General features: G+C 41.9%; 2 protein-coding genes across 4 annotated transcripts; one reads left to right on the plus strand and one right to left on the minus strand.

The window, feature by feature from the left end:
- Positions 1-1,636: 1,636 nt before the first annotated feature.
- Positions 1,637-8,321, plus strand: zgc:162989 (uncharacterized protein LOC100037351 homolog). Its single transcript, XM_031742389.2, has 4 exons — positions 1,637-2,077; positions 7,516-7,596; positions 8,043-8,075; positions 8,180-8,321. The coding sequence occupies exons 1-4, from the start codon at positions 1,898-1,900 to the stop codon at positions 8,246-8,248; spliced, it is 363 nt and encodes a 120-aa protein (XP_031598249.1). The 5' UTR covers positions 1,637-1,897; the 3' UTR covers positions 8,249-8,321.
- Positions 8,322-8,426: 105 nt separating this feature from the next.
- Positions 8,427-12,929, minus strand: zfyve19 (zinc finger, FYVE domain containing 19). 3 transcript variants are annotated; one of them, XM_031742387.2, is made up of 12 exons: positions 12,729-12,928; positions 12,521-12,642; positions 12,371-12,424; positions 12,130-12,281; positions 11,879-12,021; positions 11,616-11,724; positions 11,268-11,486; positions 11,026-11,102; positions 10,755-10,856; positions 10,505-10,668; positions 10,174-10,271; positions 8,427-9,639 (listed from the first exon to the last, which is right to left on the minus strand). In XM_031742387.2, the coding sequence occupies exons 1-11, from the start codon at positions 12,780-12,782 to the stop codon at positions 10,193-10,195; spliced, it is 1,275 nt and encodes a 424-aa protein (XP_031598247.2). In that variant the 5' UTR covers positions 12,783-12,928; the 3' UTR covers positions 8,427-9,639; positions 10,174-10,192. The 3 variants fall into 3 exon arrangements, with proteins under 3 accessions (XP_031598247.2, XP_039459326.1, XP_031598246.2); XM_039603392.1 differs by having other exon boundaries at positions 8,427-10,271; positions 11,268-11,453; positions 12,729-12,929; XM_031742386.2 differs by having other exon boundaries at positions 8,427-10,271; positions 12,729-12,927.
- Positions 12,930-12,961: the final 32 nt, after the last annotated feature.

Here is a 12,961-nt window from a genome sequence, read left to right on the forward strand (position 1 = left end):
TTTTAATACTGTCATGGACTTAAAATGTTCATGAGCTTTAATCCAGAAGATGGCAGTATGACCCCACCAAACGCTGAACAAGCCGGCTTGCGTGAGCAGTTTCTTATTTATTTCTAAAAGCATTGTAAAAAAATAAACAAACAAACAAAACATGCTTCTAGCCCTGATATGAATAATAAACAAAATGACCCATCTTTTAAATTCACAGCGGTCCCAGTTCTCTTTGTCATAGTAATACTGAGCTGAATCAGGCTGGTGAGTCATTAAAATATGTGACCAGTCAGGAAGCAACGCATGAACCAGGTGTGGAGCAGCAGGAAGTCGATAATCAAATTATGCAATGTAAATAATTTGGTTTAGAAATGTTGAAAGAAAGAAAACACTAAGAAGATAACTATCTTGTAGAAAACAAAGGTAGTGGGGTTATCTGCGAACTCTTCAGCCCTACAGTAAGGTCACACGAGCAGAGGTCAAACTTATTTACTGCCCTTGCTTTCGTTTTCTCTCACCTACAATGAGTCACCCTGGCAGGCCTGAGGTGAGAAGGCCTAGCCTTTTTTTTTTAAGACAGCCCAATAGAGCAGAACCAAGTAGCCCTACGATGGGATGGATGAATTTGTTTGCCTAGAAAGGTGAGCTGCTCGAGGCACTCAATAATTCAGTGTTTGTAACAGACGGTGCATCAGTGGGTGAACGCTCGCAGCCATGCCTGATGGATAGTCCCTGCCAAAAGCCAAATAAAACAGAACCCCATTATTCATATCGTAATAGGATCTGTGGAAACTCTGCAGCCTGTTGCCTCTCTTGTCTCAGCTGTAATAATCTGGCATAGGTGTCCACTACTATGAATTTTTTTGACCTGTGGGGTGGAGTGCTGTTTGACTTTGGAAACACTGATGCTTTCAGACTTTTGTCGTTTGACTTCTAAACAGTCCTAAACACTGCTGCTGCTGCTGCTTCATCCATTATTTACCTGTGCGTAACCGAGGATGCCAATTGGACTTCAAGGCTTATTAAACGCACACCTGATAATACCCGTTATAAAGAACAAAGCAGCTACCATACTAGAGGAACCCTGGCTCACCTGTCAGGTTGGGGGGGACCCAGCTATAGTTAGAAGTGTTTGTGAACTTAAGAAGCGTCAAGGATGGCAAACCAATTTGACTCTGTTAACTTATAAATACTTAAGGTACTTTTACTGAGGGGGAAACAATAAAAAAGAAGCTGAGTGGTGTGCCAGTAATGACAGGATTGGCAGGATGTGCAATGATCAGAGGGGAAAAACCAAAAGTGCAAAAGGATATGCTGGCATATTTTCACTTAGTTATTATCCTAACTTGATTGAAGGCAGTCGCCCTTTCGCCCATTCTCCTCTTTTTATTGCTGTAATTGACCTATGCCCACCCCCTCCCCCAACCACCTTTCCCCACCCACCCCTTCCCGCTATAAGACAGAGAAAGAGAGCAAAACGCAAACACACACCCTGTAAAGTGTGTGCACGTACACACATGCAGAGGCAAGCTCAGAGCCATATCTCATTACCATTCTACTGATAGTGCAGCCAGTGGGTGTTGCAAGAGGAGAGAAGGAGAACAAGACAGTGAGCTTTAGAGAGGGACAGAGAGAGAGAGAGAGAGAGAGAGAGAGAGAGAGAGAGAGAAGGGGGGGGGGGACGAGGACAGGCAGGGAACCAGAGGCAGTGTTAAGGAGAAGGGAGAGCACGAGCACTCCTCAAAGATAACAGGAAACACAGGAGATACGTGTGGGAGCAGCGTATCACTAAAAGAAAAGCAGAGACAGAGCAGGGGATTCAGAGCGTGCAAGTCCAGCGTGCCTGTAGGTCTGTCTGTGTTCCAGCTCGGTGCGTTTCCACGGATCTCCTGAGGCCGTGGCAGCCATGGCGTCAGACCCTAGCACCCAGTCCAGGGTGATGTTCCAGGCAACAGACAAAGCAGAGGAGCCGGCACACCGCAAACTTGGCAAGCTGACAGTCAAATACAACCGCAAGGACCTGCAGAAGAGGCTGGATATTGAGGAGTGGATCGACGGGCAGCTGCACCTGCTGTTTGACTGTGAGGTAGGACGGGGCTGGCTCACACAGACACTCACTCAGAAGCACGCTGTGCCGGGGGTGGCCAGAGAGGAGGAGAGGGGAGCGAGTAAGGGGAGAGGCACAGAGCCGCTCAAAAACGTTGCTTGTAATAGAAATGACAAAAACCCGATCGAGGAGTGGGTGGTAGGAAAGTAGCTGTGTTTCACGGCTGTTCTTTCTGGTACAGAAACCCTCGCATGTCATCATAATGACTGAGGTGCCAGCTGTGTGGTGTTCTGCCATAAGAGATCGAATGATTTTGCAGAGAGGGGATGTGACTAGTAAGCACGACCACAATTTCACACCTCGGTCTCTTTAAGCATATGTGGTCGCCATGTGGCTACATTAAGATACGAGGCGTTTAGATGATGTCCTTGCACATAACGAAGTTGTACAGTGAAGCAAGCAGCAGTGAGTCAGAGCACCAAAACAATTATGTCACAATTCCAATGTCTGCGTGTCTTGTGACAGATTCACCCAGTCACTCAGTAACTATGTAATCGAAAATACAGTATGGTACATAGTTTGATTGCTCACATATAAAGAAATGATTAATGATGATGGTTTCGATATAGAAATGAACATGCAGCAGGCATTGGAAAAAACAAAAGGTATGCAGTCTATATTACCACAGGACATATGTGATGGTTAGAGTTACATCATGGAAAAGCATTACTATTACTTCCATAGCGAATTTAATCCATGGTGTGAGGACGGCTTCGTTTTAATACAGCGAGGACTCTACCAACAACAACATCCTTCATATCTTCCCTCCTGCATGGTGGGATGCAATCCAATTATGTCAGAGGCTCCATATTGATTTGCTTGGCGTTCTCCAAGGGGAAACCATGGCAACAGATGTCTCATCGCCTACACGAGGCGGTGTGGCACGTTGGAATTAGGGGTGCCTGTTAAAGGAGAGCGAGCTTTCCAGTGACGACGTGGATCAGATGACAACGCAGCCTCCGTTTCATGCTGGAGAACGCAGAGACAAAGTGTTTCTCGTTTAATTCTCAAACCACACGGAGGCTCTCCTCGCTGTAAGATGGTCTAGAGCCACCTCTCTGCCTGGCATCCCTTTACATTATCACGAAACCCTTTTCATACGGCATAAAGCAATGCATAATAGTTAGGGCTGGATCAGGTGACCCTGAATCCTCTGTTAGTTACACTGTGAGTGTTTCTTCTTCACTCATTATGTGTTTATACACATTTTGTCCTGTCCTGGCTGTGCCTCTCTGAGTCTGGTTTTGCTGGAGATTTCTTCCTGTTAAAAGGGAGTTTTTCCTTCCCGCTTTTCCAAGCATTTGCTCAAAGGTGGTTGTTACCTTTACCTTACAATATAAGGCCCCTTAAAGTGAGTGCTGTTGTGATTTGCTGCTACATTAAAAAAAATTGAATTGTAATTGAATTGAATATAACACTGCAGAGCACGAGCAGGTGGGCAGATCTATGGCTGCCTGCAGACAGGGAAGTTCTGTGTAGAAAATCTGAACATGATTAGATAACGTCTTTATCTAAACCAGGGTTAAGCCTTGCTGCCTTAAAGTTAAACCATTTGAGTCACAACTGAGGGAACTTAAGTGTTTTGCTCATCAAGATACATGTTTCATGAGCCTCTTTCCCCTCTTGGTAATATATGGTAATATGCTTACGATGCTGAGGGCAGAATAAATCACATTAGTTGAAACTGGGACACGTAGATAACAAAAACAGATCCAAAGTCTTGTCTCTGTCTACTGTTTTGATCTTGTCCCAGAAACATACAATTATTTTAGTACTTCTGCTTTCTCCTTCTGGTTCTAACGTGACCTAACATAAGTGTGAATGTGCAACACATGTACAGCACAGACAGCAGATGTTTGCCCTGCCACAGGATGGATGGATTGTCGGTATAACTGACAACAGAGCAATAACATAATGCATTTATTTGATGGATTTACAATAATACCTGCTACCACTGACTTCAAGTACCTTGTCTTTACAATTTCCTTAAGACAAACCTACATTCTTTACATATGGAAATTAAGGCTCAACTTTCCAGTTGGGAAAGCCTGAATATTTGCATCAGGTCCTCATGTGGGATTATTTGCTCTTGTCCACGTGCACAGGCCAGTGTAATGAATTTTGCATGGGCTCGGAGGAAGGTTACTTTGTTGGTTCTCTGAGTCTTCCGCGTGGAAGCATTTACCATCAGTCCCCTGTGTCACCGCCTGAATTATTTAGACACATCTCTAATTCATAGAAAGTACTGCCTCAGTCTGGTGTGGCGGCTTTCGTTTGCGGACTTCACACCTTTTTAAAAACTATATACTAAGTAAAGAGTTCTAAAATAGGCAATGCAACCTCTCAGTCTGCATGCTGCTTCGATTTAGACAGACCCTACCTCTAGTTTCCCTACTGACTGTCAGTCTTCTTCAGTGAAAACTTGTTTTTTAAATGTGCAGACTGCAGAAATTTCCACAGAGAGAGAGTAATTTGTTTGAGACTTTACGCAGACTGGGATGAATCCTATCAAGTTCAGCTGATTCTTCTTTAAAAATTGCTCAGATTTGTATGTAATTAGACAACAGGATATGGCTCCCTTTTTTCTCTTGCAACTGTGCCGTGACTCACTCGCTGAAGTTAATGAACATTTTGAGATGTGGACAGCTCGTGCTTCGGGCAGGAAAAGGGAAGGGGATGATAAGTTAACATGTGCCGGCATCTTCTCGAAACAAGACACGTTTTCCTGGGCATGGCTTCCTGTGTAATAACAAACACCATGATGAGCATTTGATGTTAATGTTTTGTTAATATCTTGTTATAATGAAAGGCTAGTGAACCGTGTTACTGACTGTGTTATGAAATTACAGGAAGTTCAACTAAACCTGTTATAATAATAAAAAAGAAAAAAAAAGAAAAGGCCTGTCGTGTTGTTAGCTGCTCACGCCCACAATAGTGAAGTGTTAGTGAAAATAACAAACCCTTCCTGTCTAATCCCGGCTGCTGCTTATCAAAGAATAATACAGCATCATCAAATCCTATTGTTCAGTGTTCACAGCAATAAGCAAAGTTTAGTTTGCTTATTATTCACCAGCTGATTATTAGAGCTATGCAAAACTGGTAATGCTCTTATTAATATCAGTAAATATCCATATTGAAGCTGAATAAAAAATCAGACATAGCTTGAATTTCCTGTCTGGTACTTAATAAATGTCAAGGAGTGATATTGATTGCTCAGTTAACGGGTCAAAGGTCACCAAAGTCATTATTCTCTTGGGATATCAAATGTCAACACATTACACAACAATTTTATTGGCTCAGACACACTCTCTTGATTTAAGCAGTGAAAAATATCACATCCTAAGGCAAAACTAATGGCAGACACTCTTTACATAGTAGCTACTGTTCTATATATGGACAGTTTCCCATCACTGCAGCTCAGCACTGCTTGCGGAGAGAGCTTTAGGTCAACTTCCGATAATGGTGAAATTTAAAAATTGTAAAATTCCGGTGGAAGTCGTCTTATCTTTGCTACATATTTGCACTACCACCGTCTGAAGCTTCAGTCCTCTGAGAGCCACTTTGATATTCATGAATTCCAGCATTAGTGCCAACATTCGTTTTAGCTTCAGTATATTGCTTTTTAACTTCAAAAAGTGCTGCTGAGACGGTTTCCACCCAGAGGCCTCATTAAAATGCCCTTTCCCTCACAATGAAGGTAAATCTCGGCGAGAAATACTGGGAAGTTAGAATGAGGACGAGATCGTGAGTCTTCGTGATAAACTCATGTGTTCCTCCCAGCTTGGGGAAGCCGTCGCTCATTGATATTCAGCAGTGCTCTGCATTGCCTCGCTTTCAGAGGCAGACTGAGGAAGTTTAAGAGCAGTATAAGTACATGAGAGCTCCAGGTTTCCTTTTCACTGGACATGAAGTATACTTATACACGTTTCTATTCTTATACAATTATAGTAGAGCCACTGAACGGCTCCAAACGGTGAAAATTAAACCTCTTCAGTCATGTCTTAGCAGTGTTTGGATGGCATACTGAACACAATTCCACAAAGTGCAAATCAATTTTGATAAATATAAGTACAATAATAAATACAAAAGTATTCACCGCCTTTTTTCTTTTAGTCATTAAGGTGTTTCGTTGAAGTTTTTCAGGATTACACTATCAGCACTTTTGAACCAGGTCAAGTACAAAAAGGCCAACCGCAGTATAGTTGGTAAAGCAAAGTCCATAAATGTACAGCTTAGATATAATAATAATAAAAAAAACCTTCAGCCCTGCATTTATCCTGCAGACATCAGCAGAATTACACAGGGTCCAAACTGGCAGTGTGTATCAATTAGAGGCGGGCACAGGGGCCCATCTATTCCGCCACTCAGCACTTCCGCATTGATTAGCTCTCTCTCCACATCTAGAAAGCTGTGTGAGCCCCGTCCTTTCATGTCATGAAAGCTCCCAAACCAGAAAATATTCCTCCTAATAAAAAAAAAGAGGCCACACTCGTCAAATATGAGCATGCACCTGCTGACTCCAGATATCTTCGAGTTCCTCCAGTGAGCACTCCTCATTCCCCCTGAAAGGTGTTCAGAGCTCGTTACATAAAGTGATTGCTTTGCTAGATTTGGCCTTGAGAGTGGAGAGTGCTATGTTTTACAGCCTTCACATATAATTGCCGTTAATCTTTAAAAATGATGCCATCTATAGGTCGTTACATTGCAGTTGGGAGCGCTCGTGGGTTTGTGTTGTTTTTTCTTTTCCAGGTGTGCAGAATTCAAAACATGTGACGTGCATCAGAGATTAATATGTAAAAAAGTGGCGGAGCTGGAAATGACAGCTTGCTAAACCATCCATAAAATATGAGGATGGCGTTTTGCAAGCCTGGCCTCATACACCCTTTCTGTCTTCATGCATCAGCCCACTGAACTTTTCCCATCAAGTCAATCAATTTTTTATTTTGTTTTATATAAAATGTTTTTATCCTCTACAGTAAACCCACACCAAAATAACTAACTAATAAATCTGTCCCATGTTCCTTCCCTCACCCCCAACCAGTCGTCAGATGGCTGTCCATCCCTGAGCCTGGTTCTGCCAGAGGTTTCTTCCTGTAAAAAAGGGAGTTTTTCTTTCCCACTGTCGCCAAGTGCTTGCTCATCGGGTGGAACTATCTGACTGATTTTCTCTCTAAAGTGCCTTGATGCGACTTTTGTTCTGTTTTGGCACTATATACATAAAATGGAATTGAACTGAAAAAGTAATGCGTTAGTCTTCTGTCTGAATGACTACATTTAGTTGGCTGGAAAGATGAGGAGGGATAAAAAGCCAAGAAGCCCACATTATACAATCCAATTTGCAGGAGTTTGTGAGGCATGCAGAAACACAAGTATCAGTGAATATGGTCTTTAACTTTTATTCCTCTCCACTCTCACAGGAAGAAGAGATCCCAGAGTTAGAAATCGACATAGACGAGCTCCTGGAGCTGTCGGATGAGGGGCAAAGAACCCGGCTGGAGGTAGGATTCTGTAGAATAACCTAAATACAGATCTGATGAGATATTCCAATTGCTTGTTAATGACTTGTCAGGTATTTATTATTGCTGAGTGGTTCTGCAACTAGTTCCCCTAAATTACATATATATACATTAGTGCTGTCAGCGTTAATCTCGTTAAAATGACGTTAACGCCATAACCGCATAAACGCCGCAAATCTCCGTTAGCGAGTTGACGCGGATCGGCCCGCGCAAGGGGCTAACGCGTTAGATCTAACCGCACTGACGCATTGACTCCATGCAGCCCTCCTAACGTCATTTTAACGAGATTAACGCTGACAGCAATAATATACATATTTGTATTTGGTTGTCCTTAAGAAGAAACTGACTCATAATGAAATCCTGCTGTGCAATGTATGCAGAGAAAAAGAAATGGAAAACGTGTAAGCCTCTTTCTGTTTGTTCATTAGGAGTTGTTGCACGAATGCGGGAAGCCAAAAGAGGTGAGACAAAAACTTAGAAAAGAACACTGAAATATTATGTCTACTTATTAACAAAAAGTAAAAAATTAAAACAAAAAAATTAAATTTCCCCATCTTCTCCATAGGATTTTATCAACGGGCTGCTCTACAGGATAAAGGGTCTACGTAAAATGTCAGGTCCACTGAAGAAATAATTGTAGGTCAAATTAAGAATCGAGACAATGTGGAGCCGCTCATCTTCGTCGCCCCACACATTAACCATTTGGATGCCTGTAGGTGTGGATCAGAGGGACTATATTCCTGCCCCCTGCCTCCTCTTCCTCCTCCTGCTGGGTCATCATCAATGTAACACCAGAGCTGTGGGGTTTTGAATTGAATTTATTATTTTTTTTATTAATGTTGTTATTTCAAATTCATTTATGGACTGCTTCAACGTTTCCCAATACCATACCAATAACGTACACGTGATAAAAGCTGTACTGACTATTACTCAGACGGACTGTTTTTGTGTAAGACTGTACATTTTTAGTTGCTTATTTATGTACATAAATATTTTTGTTCAGATAACAGTGTTGTCAAAATAAAAAAAAATTAAAAATAAAAACATTTCAACATTTTCAAGACAATGCTCACATCTGATTTTTAACAAAGTGATACACCAATATCCTTCATCAGGTATTATCATTTCCACTCATTCAAATAAATATTGGCGTGTACATTACACTAATTGGTTTACAGTACCAGTTAAACTACCCTGAGCTCACAACTGCTCAGAAACACAGATAATGATTTTGCCCTACTGTCTACAGACAACTTTCCTACAGAACAGCAGTCAGCATTTTATTCCCAAAACATAAGGTAGTGTTTTCAGGCATTTTCAACAGATTGGCGGAAACAAAGGAAACTTTGACATGTCAAGAGTAGGTGTAAACACAGTGAGATCAGCAACAAGATGTTCCATTAAGTATGCATCCATTAACTTCGTCCATTTCCTGTCTGGGGTACGTGTATGACACGGCCAGAAAAGGCACAGTAACACTTTCCACATGAACCTTAATGGAGCAAGCCCCAAGAGAAGAGTGTAATTATGGTTTCTCCTCAGCCAGACAGTAATGCACGCTGATGAGCCTGCACTCTGGCCTTCTCTCTGTCAAACACACAGGGTCTTTCGGGTGAGGTCTCCACTATAGAAATGTATATGGTTCTCCTCGACTTCTCTGACAAAGAAGGCATGTATACTATAAGAATTGCACTCCCTACAAGGCCTGCCAGACTGAGATATTTTTTATCAAGTAATAATATGTTGGATCTAAAAGGAAAAAAAGGCTTTAATGTTAAAAATAAAGCTAAGGTATGCTGCATGCTCTCAACGACGTGACATAGTTGCTAACACTTATCCTTTATTTATAATCAAATTACACACACAGCCAAACATAGATTACAAGAGCAACTGCAGTGACTGCCAAAAGAAAACAAAGCCCTTAGTAATCCTTTTATACTGACTCCTCTGTGCTTCCTCGGTGCAGAGCTGACAGCAGTCTGGGATTGTACAACATCCCAGATGAGCTCACGATGTGTCTGCTTTCTGTACGGGTTATAAAAACTTGGAAATCATCATATGATGACAAGTGCAAAAGAGCACTTTAAATAAGCCTTTGTTGCCATTAGGAAGTAGGACAAGTCAAAATAAAAATAAACCCGATACTTCTTATTCAGATCAACCATATTCATTTTTGGGATTCCTATGTGAAGCGGCCGTGCAGGTTTGCTGCAATACTTTCACTGTCTAGCAGCCTCTGCAAATGTTACATACGTCTATTTTTACACATTCCACAAAAAATAAACTATATTTAAGATATTATACATATTATATTGCATTTACATTGTGTTTATGGTCCTTATCTAGCCGGTGCTTTGCAAGAAATATTACCAGTAGTTTCTTATTATGCTCCATTCAATTAGTTCAGCCTTAGCATTTACTGAATAAAATATGTTAATGAGTTCTGATGGTTTGTGGCTTGTTTTAGATGATTAGAGAGACTGTTTTCTAACAATAGTAAGTCACTTAAGGCTAAAGAACAAGTCTAAGTGTGATGGCTGGCCTAACTCTAACAATCACCTGCAGCATAGCTTCACTATCATGTCTTCCTCTTCTTCTTTGGCGCAGTGTAGTTAGTGGTGCGATGCTCCTTCCTGTCATATTTATCATGGCCTTCCCTGGGGACATAATGAAGCATGGATTGATAATTCATCAGACTAAATACTTTATATTCATGCTGCTTAACAGTAGGGCAGCAGCTTGCCTGCAATTTATCTGGGTCATGGTATGCATTCCAAATCACAGAGATCTTGTTTTTTTGTGTGCAGTCAAGGCTTCGATGCAAAAGTCAACCATGAGTCTAAAGCTAGGCTTTTATCTTTCTTTCTATAATTAATGCATTTCATACTACCTGAAGCAGCGGTTACAGTACAGATCTCCATCACAGGTGTGACATCGAAGGCTGGCATCTTGGTTACAGATGCAGCACCACGGAAGCTCTTCTTCATCACTGTCTGATTGCTGATGTGCATCAGCAGCAGGTAGGTTCCTGTTCTTAGGTGCCGGAGGCGGAGCCTTTACAATAAAATCAGATCTGGATATAAATTTTATGCACTCACGTAGCTTTAAAAAAAATAAAAAATTCAAGTGTGGTTTTGTACCGGTTTCTTGGACGATTTTTTCTTTTCCCTATTCCTTGGGCCACTCTGTTCTAAAGGTATGTTGTAGCCACTGGCCTCATCTAGTACAGCTTCTTCTGAGAGCTGAAAGAATACAAGAAAAAATAAGAAGTGATTAAATTGGCAAAATAGCAGCCCCTTGTGGCTAGGCACACTGGTCTGAATTAGTTCACTCATGCCTTTAGGGGTGTAAGATGTATGCAGGAACAAATTATTTATAGTTCATTATCATCTGATGGTTATTTTGCCACACCTGTTTTAACACTCTCATAACAGCTTCTTCTTCAGTCTCCTCTTCACTGTCAGGTTGCTGGAAGTCCTCCATAGTAACTATAAATGAATCACAATGAAAATGGGGCATGATATACTAGCATACTAGCACTTCTGTCATGGAAACTGCATTTACAACGCACGTCCTTATCGTATTTTATGACACACTAGTGTAAAACAGTGGATAACAGATAAGGTGTGTTGCATGGTGCTCGAATAACTCACCTTTGTCCGGGTCCTGCCCCTTCAGCTCTGCCAGCCTCTTTGCCATGTGGAGGATCTGATCCTGAGAGTGACGCTCTTTCCTCAGCTCCTCCATAGCTTCCTCGAGCAGATGGGCTTTCTCAGCCTCCAGCTGCTTGGCTGCATCCTGGTTCTCTTCCAAATTCTCATCCAGTGTACCTGCCTCACCTTTATTGAGATCATTCATACGGCCATCTACACCTTCAGATTTAATAACAGTGTTGTTCAGTACCTGTTTATTAATTTTACGATATAAGAATGAATGATATGACTGACTCATTACTTATTGGTTTAAGGCAGGTGAAATCAGGGAGAAATGCAATATCTTACTGCATTCAGGATTTGATTGCTGGTTGTCAATTGCAACTTCCTCTGTCATCTGACTTATCAAATCATTGGCTTGTTCAGTCTGGGTCCGGTTTTCTGGAGGCTGATGCACCTACAGACATGAATAGACAAGCATATATACTTGGAGTTAAGAGAAACTGTTTAGTATTGAGTTCCCTCTAAATAAATATTTGAAGCTATTGAGCTACTGAGCTGTACTGTAAGGTCTAAGATGTTACAAACAAGCAGGAAGAGATTCAGCTCACAGGTCGAGGAGCTTGAGATGGTGGAGGGAGGCCCCGCAGAGTGGCCAGACGGTCCTCCATCTCTTCTGCAGAAGGTACTGGCTTGCTGGGAGCTTTCAGAGCAGCAAGTCGGGACTCGAGCTCTTTGTCAGAGGGGACAGACTCTGAAGAAAAGGCAAAAAGCTTACTCCTTACCTTATTTTGGAAAATATTATAATAATACTGCACTTGCTAGATTAAATAAAAATGAGAGCTGTTAAAAATCTTATTACTAGGTGCTGTGTCCTCCTTGAGCTTTTGAAGCCTTTCAGCAATCGCCTGATCTTCTTTGCTCAGGCCGCTGGTTAGTGGATGTCCTGCTTTGCTAGTCCTCACAGGCTGTGTCGGCTGTCCTTGCTGTTTGGCCTCAAGTGCAGCGACCCGTCTAATGGAAGACACGTGTACTTTAGATATTATGAAACTGCTGTGCTGCCAAAGTTTAAGTCATTCCCTTATTTGATCATATACACTGACTTTTTATAGTTTTCTGGAGGAGACCATCTGCCAGCACTGGTTGAAGATTGCCCACTAAAAAGAAAGAATTTTAAATAAGAGAGAAGCTCCAAAGCCAAAACAAAACTACTTTTAGGTTTTTTTTTCCTCCTTGCAGGGTTTGAGCGTTACCTGGTCAGATTACCATGGCACTGTTTGCAGACCTTCTGCTGGGTGTTGCCACAGCGAGGCACCACAGCACTGAAAGTCAAGCAGCTGGAGCAGAAGGAGCGGCCGCAGTTCTTACAGCCCAGCTATGACGAACAGTAAACAGATCACTTTATTCAAAATGTACCCCTATGTATGTCTATGTGGTTAGCATTAGCCGTGAAATACTCACCTCCTTCTTGAAGAGGCTAAACTTGGACGCACAACAATAACATCGACTGTCCATACCGACACGTGCAGAGGCTCATGGGTAGGAGGATGTTAATGCTATCGATACAGCTACAGTGGGTTAAAATGCCTAAGAAAACACACTCAGTCGTGAGCATTAATCTGGCAGCTAGCTACTAGCAACTATTTTCAGGTGTTCATTCAAAACAGGAAGCAACGCGGAAGCTGAGGTGTGAC

Source organism: Oreochromis aureus, linkage group 19 (genome assembly GCF_013358895.1).
Source record: "Oreochromis aureus strain Israel breed Guangdong linkage group 19, ZZ_aureus, whole genome shotgun sequence".
Classification (NCBI taxonomy): Eukaryota; Metazoa; Chordata; class Actinopteri; order Cichliformes; family Cichlidae; genus Oreochromis; species Oreochromis aureus.

What these genes read in the sequence shown, in the direction of transcription:
- zgc:162989 (XM_031742389.2), top strand. Translation starts at nt 1,898, where the DNA reads ATGGCGTCAGACCCTAGCACCCAGTCCAGGGTGATGTTCCAGGCAACA. An exon ending in GGCAAAGAACCCGGCTGGAG is followed by an intron (nt 7,597 to 8,042) that starts GTAGGATTCTGT and finishes TTTGTTCATTAG; the next exon opens with GAGTTGTTGCACGAATGCGG. An exon ending in AATGCGGGAAGCCAAAAGAG is followed by an intron (nt 8,076 to 8,179) that starts GTGAGACAAAAA and finishes TCTTCTCCATAG; the next exon opens with GATTTTATCAACGGGCTGCT.
- zfyve19 (XM_031742387.2), bottom strand. Translation starts at nt 12,782, where the DNA reads ATGGACAGTCGATGTTATTGTTGTGCGTCCAAGTTTAGCCTCTTCAAG. An exon ending in TTAGCCTCTTCAAGAAGGAG is followed by an intron (nt 12,643 to 12,728) that starts GTGAGTATTTCA and finishes TGTTCGTCATAG; the next exon opens with CTGGGCTGTAAGAACTGCGG. An exon ending in TACTGTAACCGCTGCTTCAG is followed by an intron (nt 10,272 to 10,504) that starts GTAGTATGAAAT and finishes TTATGTCCCCAG; the next exon opens with GGAAGGCCATGATAAATATG.